Source organism: Neovison vison, chromosome 11, assembly GCF_020171115.1.
Source record: "Neovison vison isolate M4711 chromosome 11, ASM_NN_V1, whole genome shotgun sequence".
Lineage (NCBI taxonomy): Eukaryota > Metazoa > Chordata > Mammalia > Carnivora > Mustelidae > Neogale > Neogale vison.
This window is the reverse complement of record NC_058101.1, coordinates 188961573-188976646: the sequence shown is the minus strand read 5'-3', so window position 1 is coordinate 188976646 and position 15074 is coordinate 188961573. Positions and strand designations below refer to the sequence as shown.

General features: G+C 37.2%; 1 protein-coding gene across 3 annotated transcripts in view; it reads left to right on the top strand.

Moving 5' to 3' along the window:
- The window catches only part of ZDHHC2 (zinc finger DHHC-type palmitoyltransferase 2), a 73811-nt gene that overhangs the window by 25800 nt on the left and 32937 nt on the right, over window positions 1-15074 (top strand). For all 3 annotated transcript variants that reach the window (XR_006381001.1, XR_006381000.1, XM_044225510.1), the window contains exons 3-5: window positions 39-133; window positions 7420-7540; window positions 14999-15068. Coding sequence is in view for 1 of the 3 variants with exons in the window: in XM_044225510.1 (XP_044081445.1) it covers window positions 39-133; window positions 7420-7540; window positions 14999-15068 (286 nt within the window). In the remaining 2 variants the exon portion in view is untranslated. The remainder of the gene's footprint in view (window positions 1-38; window positions 134-7419; window positions 7541-14998; window positions 15069-15074) is intronic.

Genomic DNA, 15074 nt, shown 5'->3' with positions numbered 1-15074 from the left:
TTGCATATTATAATGATAATATGTTCTTCTCATTTTAGTTGTGTGCCTGATTGCCTATCATCTACTTTTTGCAATGTTTGTCTGGTCATACTGGAAAACTATCTTTACATTACCAATGAATCCTTCAAAAGAAGTAAGTTAAAATATTAATAAAGTTACCCTAAAGTTAGAAATCAGTAACATTGATGTCTGAAGAATGGATTTTATGTCTTTTTATTAATGTTTCAAGCTTAGTTAGTATAGTGATTTGTTTATATTAATATGTCTGTTGGTAAATACTTGAATTTTCACTTGGCAAATATTTTTGCACTGCGTGAGTATTGTATATCCAATATTAAAACTCTTGTGTGTTCCATTTCTACTTTAGTTTGACATCAGGGTGGGTGGAGTAATATACAGACAGAGCTGATGGTAAACATTGCTATATTATAATTATCAGTTATCATACTAATAGTCGATTAGTTGGCTGTCAACCACCAGAAACAACAATAATAAAATAACAATATTACTAATCTTCTCTTACATTCAAAGTCTGTAGCTAGTCCACAGCTTCTTGCTCTGATACATGTAGCCTCCATTTCCAATATCACCTCTTGGCCTAAGACAGATGCTCCAGTTCCAGCCATCATGTCTACCTTCCAGACAGCGGGTCAGAGAAACTAGGATAGAGGAGTAGAAGTAAATGTCCTTCCTTTTAAGGATGCTTTCTGGAAGTTGCTAATACCATCAACTTATATTAGAACTTACTTTCTACTTACTTTAGAACTTAATTATATAGCCACATTCTTTATGCAGAAGGTTGAGAATATAGTCTTTATTCTCAGTGGCCATGTTTACCATATTAACCCTGTCTGAAGGAAATTGTGGATATTGGAGGGTGGGAGGTGGAGAGAATAGCATTCTCAGCTACGGAAGTTTTGAGTGGAGTGATATGGTCAAATTTGCACTTTGAAAAGATCATTTTAAGTATTTGTTTCTGAGTCTTTCACCTTGCTAAACATTCTTGGAGCAAAGGACTGTGTCTTACTCATTTCTGTATTGTTGGCACTTAGTCCAGTACGTGTTTGTTGAATTGAAATAAACTTTATTCCAGTAATAATGGTAGAGTTTTAGTTGGCCAAGTTAAAAAAAAAAGAAAAGAGAGAGAGAGAGAGAGAAAAAGGAAAGGTCTAGGCATCACTGCAAATTGTTCCCTGAAGTAATCTGTTTAAAATGCAGCTGCGGTCAAAAAGCCCAATAAATATGCTATATGACTTGGGAAAGGATATTAAAAATAAAACCACAGGGCGCCTGGGTGGCTCAGTGGGTTAAAGCCTCTGCCTTCGGCTCAGGTCATGATCTTAGGTCCTGGGATCGAACCCCGCATCAGGCTCTCTGCTCAGCAGGGAGCCTGCTTCCTCCTCTCTCTCTGCCTGCCTCTCTGCCCACTTGTGATCTCTCTCTCTGTATCAAATAAATAAATAAAATCTTTAAAAAATAAATAAATAAAATAAAACCACAGATATTTGCACAGAATTAGTGGTATGCTTGGCCTAAAATGCTTTACATGTAGCCTTTTTTTCTTCTACTCTCTACTAATTGTTTTTCCTACCTTCCCCCCTCTCTCCTGCCACGTTTACTTCTTTCCTGTTATCTCCCTTACCCCCATCCTGATCTTAGTCATAAGTAAGAAGGAGAATGCAAACCCCTTTCATAGGTGATCTCATCCTCAGCATCATAGATGATCTCTGTGTTGACAATTCCCAAATCTGTTTCCAGCTCTGACCTCTCCTGTTGCCAACTTACGTATTTCCCTGCCAAACACAGCTTCTTAGTCCACTGACACCTCAAATACAACATGTCAAAAGCTGAAGACACCCCCACTCCCTTCCCCAAACCGTGACTCATCTGTTTCTTACACTGGTTAATGCTGCTGCCATCCAGCTCATCCTTCTGGACATCCCAGCCTTTTGGAAGCTTGGCAGCCTTGCCCGGAATTCTCCCGCTTTCTTGCCCGGAATTCTCCTGCTTTCTTGCCCCTCCCCCAACATCTAAATCTTTTTTTTTTTTTTTTTTTTCTTTTAAATCAGCACTCCTTATTTTTTTCTTCTTTCAAGATTTTATCCATTCATTTGACAGAGATCACAAGCAGGCAGAGAGACAGGCAGAGAGAGAGGAGAAAGCAGGCTCCCGGCCAAGCAGAGAGCCGGATGCGGGGCTCGATCCCAGGACCCCAGGACTATGACCTGAGCCAAAGGCAGAGGCATCAACCCACTGAGCCACCCAGGCACCCCCCAACATCTAAATCTTGCTGATGTTTTTACTTCCTAATTTTTCTTCTTTGGTTCCAACACCCCCCTGCCTTTTTCCCCCTTTCTTTCTTTTTTTTCATTCCATTACCGTAATTCAGGGTCTCAGTCATCTCTTCTGTCTGAGACATTGCAGTCTCCAGTAGGGTTTTACTACTTACAGTCTTACCTACCTTCCCTTCTCAGAGCCCTGCAGAATTTCTCTTTACCAAAGCTAGAGGCCTAAAATCAACTTAAACTTCTCCACTCTATATCTGATAGCTCTTTCAACCAGTTTCCCTATTCTCTGTATTTTCAACATTCTATCCTGTAAGCAAGACCATGTCATTCTTTTGCTCATAACTTTCCTTTGATATGTGAGTTCATTCAGAGTAGAAACACAGTTCTCTACCGTAGCTTACAATGCTGCACACTGCCTCTTGGACCTTCTTCAGTGCTGCCTCAGTCACACTGGTCTCTTTGTCCATAGGTCAATATACGTGTTTCTCCTTGGGGGGTCTTGAAATCTGGTATTTTCCCTTGATCTGGACCATCCTTCTTATAGATAACTGTGTGGCCAGGTCCCTTCCTTCCTATTTCTATGTCTCTGCTCAAATGATACCTTATCTTTGAGGCTTTCCGTGACCACTCTGTGTTCTATGTAGAACATTTCATATGTAAGATTTCATATATAGTAGCTAATAATAAATATATAAGTAATATGCATATCAGTCTCAAATGATTTTTTTTTACTGATGGATCCATGGTCAAAAGAATTTGAAGACCATTATTATGAAAGAAAGAACCCTGACTTGCTGGCTAAAAATCTTGAGTTATTCCATTAATAAAGTGTAAGATCTCACCGTAATCTTTTAATTGGTCAGGAGCCAGAGACCCTCCCACTTGTAAAATGAGGGGTCCTTGACTTAATTGACAATAGAGTGCTCTCAGCTGCTGAAAATCTTAGAAATATGGGACTAAAATAGCAGTAGAAGAGGTTGTATAAGGAAATAATGTTAATATTTTCTCATTACTATTGAGAGAATTCTAAGAAATCTGGAATTCTACAAAATCTAAAATTTACCTTTTTATAGAACAAGATTGTAAAATTGCTAATAGTTTTTCAATTTATAAGATTTTTCCCCCATGAAAGTAAGATAACTATACTAATTTGAAAATAGAGACTAAACAAAAAGAGAAAGGAAAAAAGAAAAACACTCCCTACTAATATAGGCAGTTTGCATGCAGATTTTCTTTTGAGTTATTTTTCCTGGTTATATTCAACATGTGCATATTCTAGTTTTTTCCCCCCACATAATAGCCCATAATTGGTTTATTGCCATTTTTTAAAATGGCATAATATCCTCACTGAAATATGTAAAAATTTATTCTGTCACATCCCATCTTGGAATTTTAGGCTGATCCCAACTTTTCATATTATAAATTTGTGTTAACATGTTTGTACATGTTTTGTACACACTTTTTACCTGTATTTGGATTATTCCCTTATTATAAATTCTCAAAATTACTAGATCAAGGAAATTGCAGTCACTTGCCAAATTTAAAAGAGAATGGTAACAAGTTACAGTGCTAACAGTTTTATTGGAATTTTGGCATTGCATGTTGTCCTTAAGAAAGCCACTGGTTGCTGGTTTAATGGACAAAAATGTTCTGTGTTTTAATTTGTACATTTTAGATACTGATGAGATTATATGTTCCCTTTTGTGCTATGTGAAAAAGAATGGGGGGTGGGTTGTGGGGGGTAGGGAGGGGAAAAAATGAAACAAGATGGGACCAGGGAGGGAGTCAAACCAGAAGAGACTCTTATTAATCTCAGGAAACAAACTGAGGGCTGCTGGGGGAGGGAGGGGTGGGGTGGCTGGGTGAAGGACACTGGGGAGGGTATGTGCTGTGAATTGTGTTAAGACTGATGATTCACAGACTAGTACCCTTGGGACAAATAATACGTTATATGTTGATTAAAAAAAAGAACTAGCAGAAAATATAATTCTGTGAGTTTTCTGTTTGGTTATTAGATTTCAATTTTTTTCTTAAGTTGTATATCCTATTAAAATTATAGTCTTCTTTAACCTGAAAAGTCTATTTGATTTTGGATCTTGGGTTTCTAATACCTTTCTCTAGGTAAGAAAGGAGGAATCCTTGAAGAAATGGACTCTAGAACTAGGGCAAAAATTAAGAGTGTGTGTGTGGAGGGGGTGAAAGAGATTAAGGGGATTAAGAGGTAGAAGCTTCCAGTTATAAAATAAATAAGTCTCAGAGATGAAAAGTATGGCACAGGGAATATAGTCAATAGTATTATAATAACGTATGGTGACAGATGGTAACAGCACTTACCATGGTGAGCATGGAGTAATGTATAGAATTGTTGAATCAATATGTTGTACATTTGAAACTAATATAACATTGTATCTTAATTATGCTTAAATAAAAAGTAAAGATTAAAATTAAAAAAGATGAACCAGAGCATCTTATAATAATGACAATTGAGGTAGTGCTCTAAAGTAAATAAAATAGAGTACTTTCTCAACCTATGATGGGGTTACATCCTGATGAACCCATTGTAAGTTGAAAATATGTAGGTTCAAAATGCATTTAGTACATCTAACCCATTGAGCATGATAGCTTAGCCTAGCTGACCTCAAACATATTCAGAACACTTACATCAGCCTACATGTAGGCAAAATCTTTAATATAAAGCCGATTTTATAGTAAATCGTTGAATTTATTGAATACTGTACTGAAAGTGAAAAACAGTGGCTGTATGGGGACAAAATGGTTGTTAACTGTCTTTGTTGTTTACCCTTGTGATCACGTGGCTGGCAGGAGCTGTGGCTTGCTGCCACCGCTCCACATCATGAGAGAAGATCATACCGAATATCACTTTCCTGGGAGGAGATACAAATTCAAAATTTGAAGGATGGTTTCTAATGCATGTGTGAGGTTCTCACACCATTGTGAGGTTAAAAAAAAATATCATTGAACCTCTGTAAGTTAGGACCATCGGTAGTTTGTTGGTGACGTATCAGAAGGACACAGGAGCCAACCGGAGACTCCCAATGACCACATCTAGAACAATCTGAGCAAAAAAATAAATAAAATAGTATTGGATTATAACCCAAAGTATAAAATAAATATCTCTGAGTCTACTGATATAAGTAAATGAATAAATGAATGAATAAACAGGGAGCAAAATGTCTTATAGAAGAATTTCAAATAATGTAGATACTCTGTCTTCAAGAGAGACAAGAATAAAAAACCCCACTACTTCAATGTAGGCTGCGTGTGGTGAATTTCTTTCAAAGAGTATAGGATGGAAAAGGGAAAAACACGAGGAACTTTAGAGTGGAAGATCCTGACAAATACTGCCTCAAGCAGGTGACCAAGGTTCAGTCGGCACTGATGGTGTTGTTAGCATGTCCCCTTGAGAGGATGTGGTAAGAATGGCGCTTTCCCTCTGTGGTCTTCATCCCCCTGACAACTAATCTCAAACCCATCATGAGAAAAACATCAGACAAATTTTAATAGAGAAGCATCTTATAAAATAGCTGACCAGAATACTCAAAACTGTCAAGGTCAACAAAAACAAGGACTGTCTCTGAAACTCACAGTCAGGAGGAACTTAAGGAGATAGGACAAATAAATGTACTGTGGCATACTGGGTGGAATCCTGGAAGAGAAAAAGATATTCAGTAAAAACTAAATAAAACTAAAGAAATCTGAATAAACTATGGACTTTAGTTAATAATAACGGATCAGTATTTATTTACTAATTGTGGTAAACATACCGTAATGTACTAATCTTTGATGTTTAGTAATGTGGGCAATTTGATGAGAAGATATATGGAAACCATGTAATATTTGCTCAAATTTTCCATAAATCTAAAGTGTTTTAAAGTTGATAAAACTATTTAAGCAAAACAAAACAGAAGGGGACTACCATAATCTGCACTGTGATAATCTGCAGGTTGGTGATAGGTCTAGGACGTTACCTTTCCACCCCAGGAGATCTTCCATTCCTTCAGATCTCTACAGATGTCATCTTTCTTCAAATCCATGACATACCTTTGCACATAGAAGTGTTCTGGGGGAAAGGTCTGTATATTTGGTACATCCCAAGGTAAAATTAGATATTTGGGCATCCATTATACAAGTAATAAGTCTACCAACCTGTGTTTGGTATTCTGGACTTGATGCCATGTGTTTATTTACTAATAAAAGCATTAAACATCTGAGGAGACTTTCAGTTCTGTTACTCTTTTTTTTTTTTAAGATTTTATTTATTTGACACAGAGAGAGAAATCACATGTAGGCAGAGAGGCAGGCAGAGAGAGAGAGGGAAGCAGGCTCCTGTTCCGTGTAATATAGGATTCAATTATGCAGATATATCATACTCCAATTTATTTAGCCATTATCCTTTTGATGGACATTTGGGCTGTGTTTAATTTTTTACATTTCAAACATCAATGCTGTAAATATCCTTGTACGTGTCTCCTGGAAGACATTTATACATTTTTATGCAGACTTCTAAAACATTTTTTTTTGTGATTGGCATGTGTTTGTGTGTGTGTAGCACAAACCAATTTGACATTTCTCAAATACGTGTTTTTTAATTGGGTAGGCCAGATTGGCAGTTTAAGAAGAAAAATGCATGATTAGTTCTTCTGAGTGCTAGAGAATTCATGTAATGATTATCTCTAAGTTAAAATTCATTTACATGAGAAAACATGTTTGATGGGTTTGTTTCTATTTTTATTCCTAATAATATCCAGTTGAAAAATTTACCCATTGAGCCAAATTTGTTTATTTTGCTATTTCATTTATTAATATAACTCCTATTAAGGTAGAACTCTACAGTTTATAAGACAATTTTACATACTCTATTCTGCTTGAGTTTCATAGACATCTGCGGAAGTATTATTAAGTATTAAGGTATTATTAATTACTCCCTTTTTCTAGATGCATCACCTAAGGCTCCACCAGATTAACAGACTTGCCCAGATTCCAACTCCATTACCACTCTGAATCTATATGATAGATATCATTAATATTTTGTGTATACCTTTTTCTAGGTATAGTACACCAGTGTGCTATTTCTTGAGAACACTGACTGAAACTTAATTTCTTCCCGCAGTTCCATCTCTCTTATGCAGAGAAAGAATTGTTGGAGAGAGAGCCAAGAGGAGAAGCCCATCAGGAAGTTCTTAGGCGAGCCGCCAAAGATCTTCCCATCGATACCAGGACCATGTCTGGAGGTACATCAGAATGAGTGCTTTGGCACCATTGTTGTGGTGACTGTCAGCATATTTATATGCTTGCAACTGTCAAACCCTCTTTGAAAATCATTGGGTTCTGTCCTGGGTGGTTATTAAAGCTTTCCTACACAATTTCATAAAACAGGCTTGTGAATAACAGTGTGGCACTGAGATCTCAACCATATCCACACTGATGTTAATTCTCTTGTGGCTTCTCTAGTCACTTACGTGGGACTCAGAGGAGATGTTAGAACTGCTGAAATTTTGATTTGTACTTGTATGTAATTTCAAAGTTGTAATGATTGATCTTCCTATTCTTTTTTAATGGAAGGGAGCAGTATCTATAATGAACATAACATTGGCAATTTTATATAAATTTAAAGCAGTCATTGTATAAAGTGTATAAAACTTAAGGTATTAATATAATTTATCTTTTGAAGGTAAGGTAATTTTCATTTCTCCCCCCTGCTTTTTTTTTTTTTATGTAATTCAGTTAATAAATCCCTTTTACCTGGGTCAGGATTTTTTTAGGTAGTGTATCAGCTATCTAATTAAAGAATTGTCTTTAAAATGGACACACACAGACTACTGATATTTGTCCACCAAGGCTCACCCAGAAATTTGGTAACTTTAGGCCTGTGCCACCCACTTTGGTGGCACATTTTAAGCGGCTGTTGAGCACTTAAAATGTGGCCACTCCAAATTGCGTTGTGCCATACGTATAAAATACACAACTGGTTTCAAAGATGTAACATAGAAAAAAGAATGTAAAATATCTCATTAATATTCTTATATTACTTATCCTTGTTTCTGACTCACTTGAGGATCATAATTGAATCCATGTTAAAGTCTCACAGTTTCTTCCTGTTTGTTTTCCCCGCTTCTCAATGGGCAAGTGGCAATTCCCTGATTTAATTTTCACACCACCAGTTCCATCCCGCAAGACAAAGCTGTGCTTAGACACGTTTATGTATGTTGACCCTATATAAGCCTAGGCAAATATTGAGGAGATTTAAGCCCCTTAAAAATAAATTCCTGCACAGGTTTCCAAAACTAGTTAATGACCGTGACAGTATCAGGTATGAAAAACTAGTCTCCGCATTCATTCCGAGTTCAGGGCTCTTCTACTGTCTCCCTTGACACACTGGATTTGGAGAAAGGGAGGAAGCAGAAGTCACACCGTAACAAAGTATTCATTTCCATTAATAATAACTACACTTTGGATTTAAAAGTCACCCTTTATGTAGTTTACGTAATGTTAAGACTGTCAATCTCTTGTTCCTCTTAGGTATTGGATCCCTATCTCCTGAGATGAATTTAGGGTTCTTAAAATTTGTGACAGTATGGCATACAATCTGGGTCTCATAATATAATCTGTGTTTATATCTTTAGTGCAAACATTCCAGATGCCTGCAAATTCAATGTTAACTGACTAGAGTCACTGACTAAATTAAAGCAGACACAAAGTAAAATAAATAGATTATGTTGGTCTGATTGATCTATGGACTGTGTAGAGTGCAGAGGTAAACACAAGGCAGTGGCCACAATCCCGCCAAGGCAGGACTGTGAGAGAGATGCTTCCCACCTCCCACCCAGCCAAGATCCTTGGGTTCTTTGGAAAACTGCCTTCCTCACCCTGAGAAATTCTGTGGACCAAAGCAACTGAACAGTTCAGGTGATGTGCATGTGCATTATATTTTATAGAGAGAACTGAAGAAAGTGGATGGTAATATAACTTAAGATTTTACCATCCATTCTAAGTAGGAAGTACAGTACTTCCTCCAAACCCCAGAGAGAAGAATGTCAGCTCCCTAGATTAAGGTGACTGCCCTATAGGGGAAAATTTCACATACACACCTGAGCTGGGGTCATAGTAAAGCAGGGGATTAACAAGCCTGCTCATCTTGCCTGTGTGTCCTGAACTTTCTTCTGATTCAGCCATCTTCTGCTTTCTTACAGGGATCGCCAAACTTTATCACATTGTTCTGGATTTTTGTTCTTATTAATTTTTAGCTCTGTATTGACCTTGATCTTTTTGAACAATTTTTTTTTTTTTGGATTTTGACTAATAGGTAACAGCCAGAGGTGATGGAGCCTATCATTTTGCACACAGAAATTGATGTTTTCTTTTCAACATTACCCAAAGCTGCTGCCTTCGGCTCAGGTCATGATCTCAGGGTCCTGGGATTGAGTCCCGCATCAGGCTCTCTGCTCAGCAGGGAGCCTGCTTCCCTCTCTCTCTTTCTCTCTCTCTCTCTGCCTGCCTCTCTGCCTACTTGTGATCTCTCTCTGTCAAATAAATAAATAAAATCTTTTAAAAAAAAAGGTTTTAAATTATATAAGTAATAGTTGAATAAACTCTGAAAAAATTAAAACAAGACAGTTAAAATTTGTCTTAACTGTTCGGAGCTTTTAAATGATAAGCAAGTGGTTCATTTTAAATTACAGCGGGATAATTTTAGCCAAATATGATATGGCACATGGAAATTTTTTTTAGTTTTTATTTTATTCATCTGGTGCTCACCATGACAAGTGCCCTCCTTAATCCTTATCACCTATTACCCCCCTCCCCCCACCTTTCTCTGGTAATCATCAGTTTTCTATAGTTAAGAGTCTGTTTCTTGGTTTGTTTCTTTCTCTTTTTTCCTTTTTGCCTTTATCCGTTTGTTTTGTTTCTTAAATTTCATATTTGAGTGGAATCATACGGTATTTGTCTTTCTCTGACTTATTTCACTTAGCATAATATACTCTAGCTCCATCCATGTCTTTGCAAATGGCAAGATTTCGTTCTTTTTTATGGCTGAATATTATTCCATTGTGAATATATGTGTAGCACAATATTTTTATCCATTCATCAGTCGATGGCATGTGCACTACTTCTGTATCTTCGCTATTGTAAATAATGGTCCCGTAAACATAGGGTGCATGTATCCCTTTGAATTAGTGTTTTTGTATTCTTTAGAGTATATATCCACTAGTGCGATTGCTGGATGGTAGAGTAATTCTATTTTTAACTTTTTGAGGAACAGTTCTATCTGTTTTTCACAGTGGCCGCACCAGTTTGCATTCCCACCCACAGTGCACGATGGTTCCCCTTTCTCCACATTCTCACCAACACCTGTTATTTCTGTTGTCTATGTTAGTCATTCTGACAGGTGTGTGAGGTAATGTCTCATTGTGGTTTTAATTTGCATTTCCCTGATAGTAAGTGATGAGGAGCATCCTTTCATGTGTCTCTCGGCTTTCTGGATGTCTACTTTGGAGAAATTTCTGTTCATATCTTTTGCCCATTTTTTAATTGGATTATTTGTATTTTGGGTGTTGATTTATAGAAGTTCTTTATATATCTTGGATACTAAACCTTTATCAGAAATGTCATTTGCAAATATCTTCCTCCATACTGTAGGTTGCCCTACTGTTGATTATTTCTTTCACTATGCAGAAGCTTTTATTTTGATGCAGTCCAATAGTTTATTTTTGCTTTTGTTCCCCTTGCCTCAGGGACCGATCTAAAAAAGAAGCTGCTATGGTTGATGTCAGACAAATTACTGCCTGTGGTCTCTTTTATCATTTTTATGGTTTCCTGCCTTATATTTAGGTCTTTAATCCATTTTGAGTTTATTTTTGTGTATGGTAGAAGAGTCTAGTTTCTTTCTTTTGCTTGTTGCTGTCCAGTTTTCCCAACACCGTTTGTTGAACAGACTGTCTTTTCCCCATTTCATATTCTTGCCTCCTTTGTCATACATTAGTTGATGATATAATTGTGGGTTTATTTCTGGGTTTTCTATTCTTCTCCATTGATCTATTTGTCTATTTTTGGGCCAGTACCGTACTGTTTTGATTACTACAGCTTTACAGTGTGTGATGTTATGTGATGCTGCGATGCCTCCAGCTTTGCTTTTCTTTTCCAAGATTGGTTTGGCTATTCACATATTTTGTCATTCCATACACATTCTAGGATTGTTTGTTCTAGTTCTGTGAAACATGTCGTTTTTATTTTGATAGGAATTGCATCAAATAGGTAGATTACTTTGGGCAGCATAGACATTTCAACAGTGTTCTTCTAACCCATGAGCATGGATGCCTTTCTATTTCTTCATGTCATCAGTTTCTCTAAGCAGCGTTTTAATAGTTTTTCAGAATACAGGTGTTTCACTTCTTTGGTTAGGTTTTTTTCTTAGTTATCTTATTATTTTTGGTGCAATTGTAAATGGAATTGTGGGGGGCTGTTTTGTTTTGCTTCATTTTTACTAAGAGACTAAATTTCTGTTTATGAAAGACTATAAACAAAAAGTTTCTTTCTACTGTGATTTTGTTTTGTATTTCTTATTTTTATTTTATTTTTGGGGGGGTTTATTTTTTTTTAAATTAAATTTATTTATTTATTTTCAGAAAAACAGTATTCATTATTTTTTCACCACACCCAGTGCTCCATGCAATCCATGCCCTCTATAATACCCACCACCTGGTACCCCAACCTCCCACCCCCCCCCGCCACTTCAAACCCCTCAGATTGTTTTTCAGAGTCCATAGTCTCTCATGATTCACCTCCCCTTCCAATTTACCCCAACTCCCTTGTCCTCTCTAACACCCCTTGTCCTCCATGTTATTTGTTATGCTCCACGAATAAGTGAAACCATATGATAATTGAGTCTCTCTGCTTGACTTATTTCACTCAGCATAATCTCTTCCAGTCCCGTCCATGTTGCTACAAAAGTTGGGTATTCATCCTTTCTGATGGAGAAAGATAATACTCCATAGTGTATATGGACCACATCTTCCTTACCCATTCGTCCGTTGCAGGGCATCTTGGTTCTTTCCATAGTTTGGCGACCGTGGCCATTGCTGCTATAAACATTGGGGTACAGATGGCCCTTCTTTTCATGACATCTTATCTTTGGGGTAAATACCCAGGAGTGCAATTGCAGGGTCATAGGGAAGCTCTATTTTTAATTTCTTGAGGAATCTCCACACTGTTCTCCAAAGAGGCTGCACCAACTTGCATTCCCACCAACAGTGTAGGAGGGTTCCCCTTTCTCCACATCCTCTCCAACACATATTATTTCCTGTTTTGTTAATTTTGGCCATTCTAACTGGTGTAAGGTGATATCTCAATGTGGTTTTAATTTGAATCTCCCTGAGGGCTAGTGATGATGAACATTTTTTCATGTGTCTGATAGCCATTTGTATGTCTTGATTAGAGAAGTGTCTGTTCATATCTTCTGCCCATTTTTTGATATGTTTTGATTTCCTATGAGTTAATTACCCACTTTGATTTGAGAAGGTTTTTTGTTGTTGTTGTTGTTTTGTTTTTACCCCAGTGTACTTTATTTTTTTTAATAAATTTAACCAATTTTTTAAAAGATTTTATTTATTTATTTGACAGACAGAGATCACAAGTAGGCAGAGAGGCAGGCAGAGAGAGAGAGGGAAGCAGGCTCCCTGCTGAGCAGAGAGCCTGATGCGTGGCTCAATCCCAGGACCCTGAGATCATGACCTCCATGAGCTGAAGGCAGAGGCTTAACCCACTGAGCCACCCAGGTGCCCCAACCTCAGTGTGCTTTAAAGTAGAGATAATCACCATCTGGAGAGAATCTAGCATTGCCTACCCAACTCACCACTTAAAGTGCAACCATAAAGCAATATAGAGTAGTTTTCAAAGACTTGGTATAAAAAATCTAAAACATGTGATTAATGTTTGTGTATTAATTATATGTTGAAGTAATATTTTTGTTATATTAGTTCAAATATTATGTTTTTTAAAAATTAATTTCCCTGGTTCTTTTTATTTCTTTTAATACAGCTCCTAGGGAATCTAAACATACACATGTGGCTCACTTTCTATTTCTTCTGGATAATACTGCCTTACACTTTCATGCTTCATATGAGCCGATGGTCCCATGTAGCTTTCCCTGGAATGTAGCTGCGAGATGTCTTCATTCAGGATATGACTCAGCCATGCCATTAGTTTCTGTAGTTCCGGACAAAGGAGAGTTGTAAGGGGGATGATTGAGAACTTATTTAAATATTGAAAACAATTCCATATAGGTCTTGTTGTCTGAAAAAAGCTCATCCTAATCTTAGTTAATAGCAACTGTTTCCTTTTTCAGAGAACATAATATTAGCCACTATAACAGTGGAAATTACTTGTTGCAAGTACTTTTTCCAAATTTTAAATTCATTACTTGGGGACGCCTGGGTGGCGCAGTTGGTTGGACGACTGCCTTCGGCTCAGGGCGTGATCCTGGAGTCCCGGGATCGAGTCCCACATCAGGCTCCCAGCTCCATGGGGAGTCTGCTTCGCTCTCTGACCTTCTCCTCACTCATGCTCTCTCTCACTGTCTCTCTCTCTCAAATAAATAAATAAAATCTTTAAAAAAAAAAAAATTCATTACTTGGGTTTTTGCTGATCCCGTGGTGTACCTAATTATTGTTTTCCTATAATTTTGGTAGGTTGCTTGCATCTTGTAAGATGTCTGTGTAATGAAATAACATTTCCAAATCAGACATCTGTAATTGCCTTTGATATCTGTGTTAGAGAAGAAAGGATCAGGACTTCCATTACAAGAATTAAAATTCAATGTTGGAAATAACTTCTTCTAATACTCCTTTTTTTTTTTTTTAAGATTTTATTTATTTATTTGACAGAGAGAGAGAGATCACAAGCAGGCGGAGAGACAGGCAAAGAGAGAGGAGGAAGCAGTCTCCCTGCTGAGAGAGACCCAGATGTGGGGCTCAATCCCAGGACCCTCAGACCATGATCTGAGCCAAAGGCAGAGGCTTAACCCATTTAGCTACCCACTACTCCTAATACTTATACACTTCTAATCTTATATCAGCCAACAGAATTTAAGCAACTAATAGAGTTTATTCACAATTCAAATTTCTAAAGTGTGATTCTCATAAAAGTTGTAAAATGTGGTTGTATCTTCAGATCTTTTTCCTGGTAGGGTACAGGAAAGAAATTGATTTACCTGAGGGAGACATTCTGTTTGCTTTGATAGAAATGGACATATTTGCACCCTCTGTGAGCCTTACTATCATACTGACAATTAGGAATGCCTTAGAAAAATTCCCTCCAAAGATTCTGTATTCCCGTGAAACTTTTTAGAAAACTGAGGCTGGGGGCATCTGGTTGGCTCAGTCAGAGCAGTGAGTGACTCTTGATCTCAGAGTCAGGAGTTTGAGTCCCATGTTGGGTGTAGAGATTAAAAGAAGAAAGAAAGAGAGAGAGGTAGGAAAGAAGGAAGGAAGAAAGGAAGAAAAAAAGAAAGAAAACTAAGGCTGTAGGCAAGTCATTCTATTTTTATATTTACACAGTAGACTATCTCATTTTTTACCAAATTCAAATTCACTTTGCTTTTTTAGAAGTTAAATTTGGAGAGCTGATAAAAGCCATTTAATTGTATATCCAATTCAGTGTTAAATCTAAGACTAAGTGGAGTTTTTTGTCCCTAGCAATCCGATATTGTGACAGATGCCAGCTCATAAAACCAGACCGCTGCCATCACTGTTCCGTCTGTGATAAGTAAGA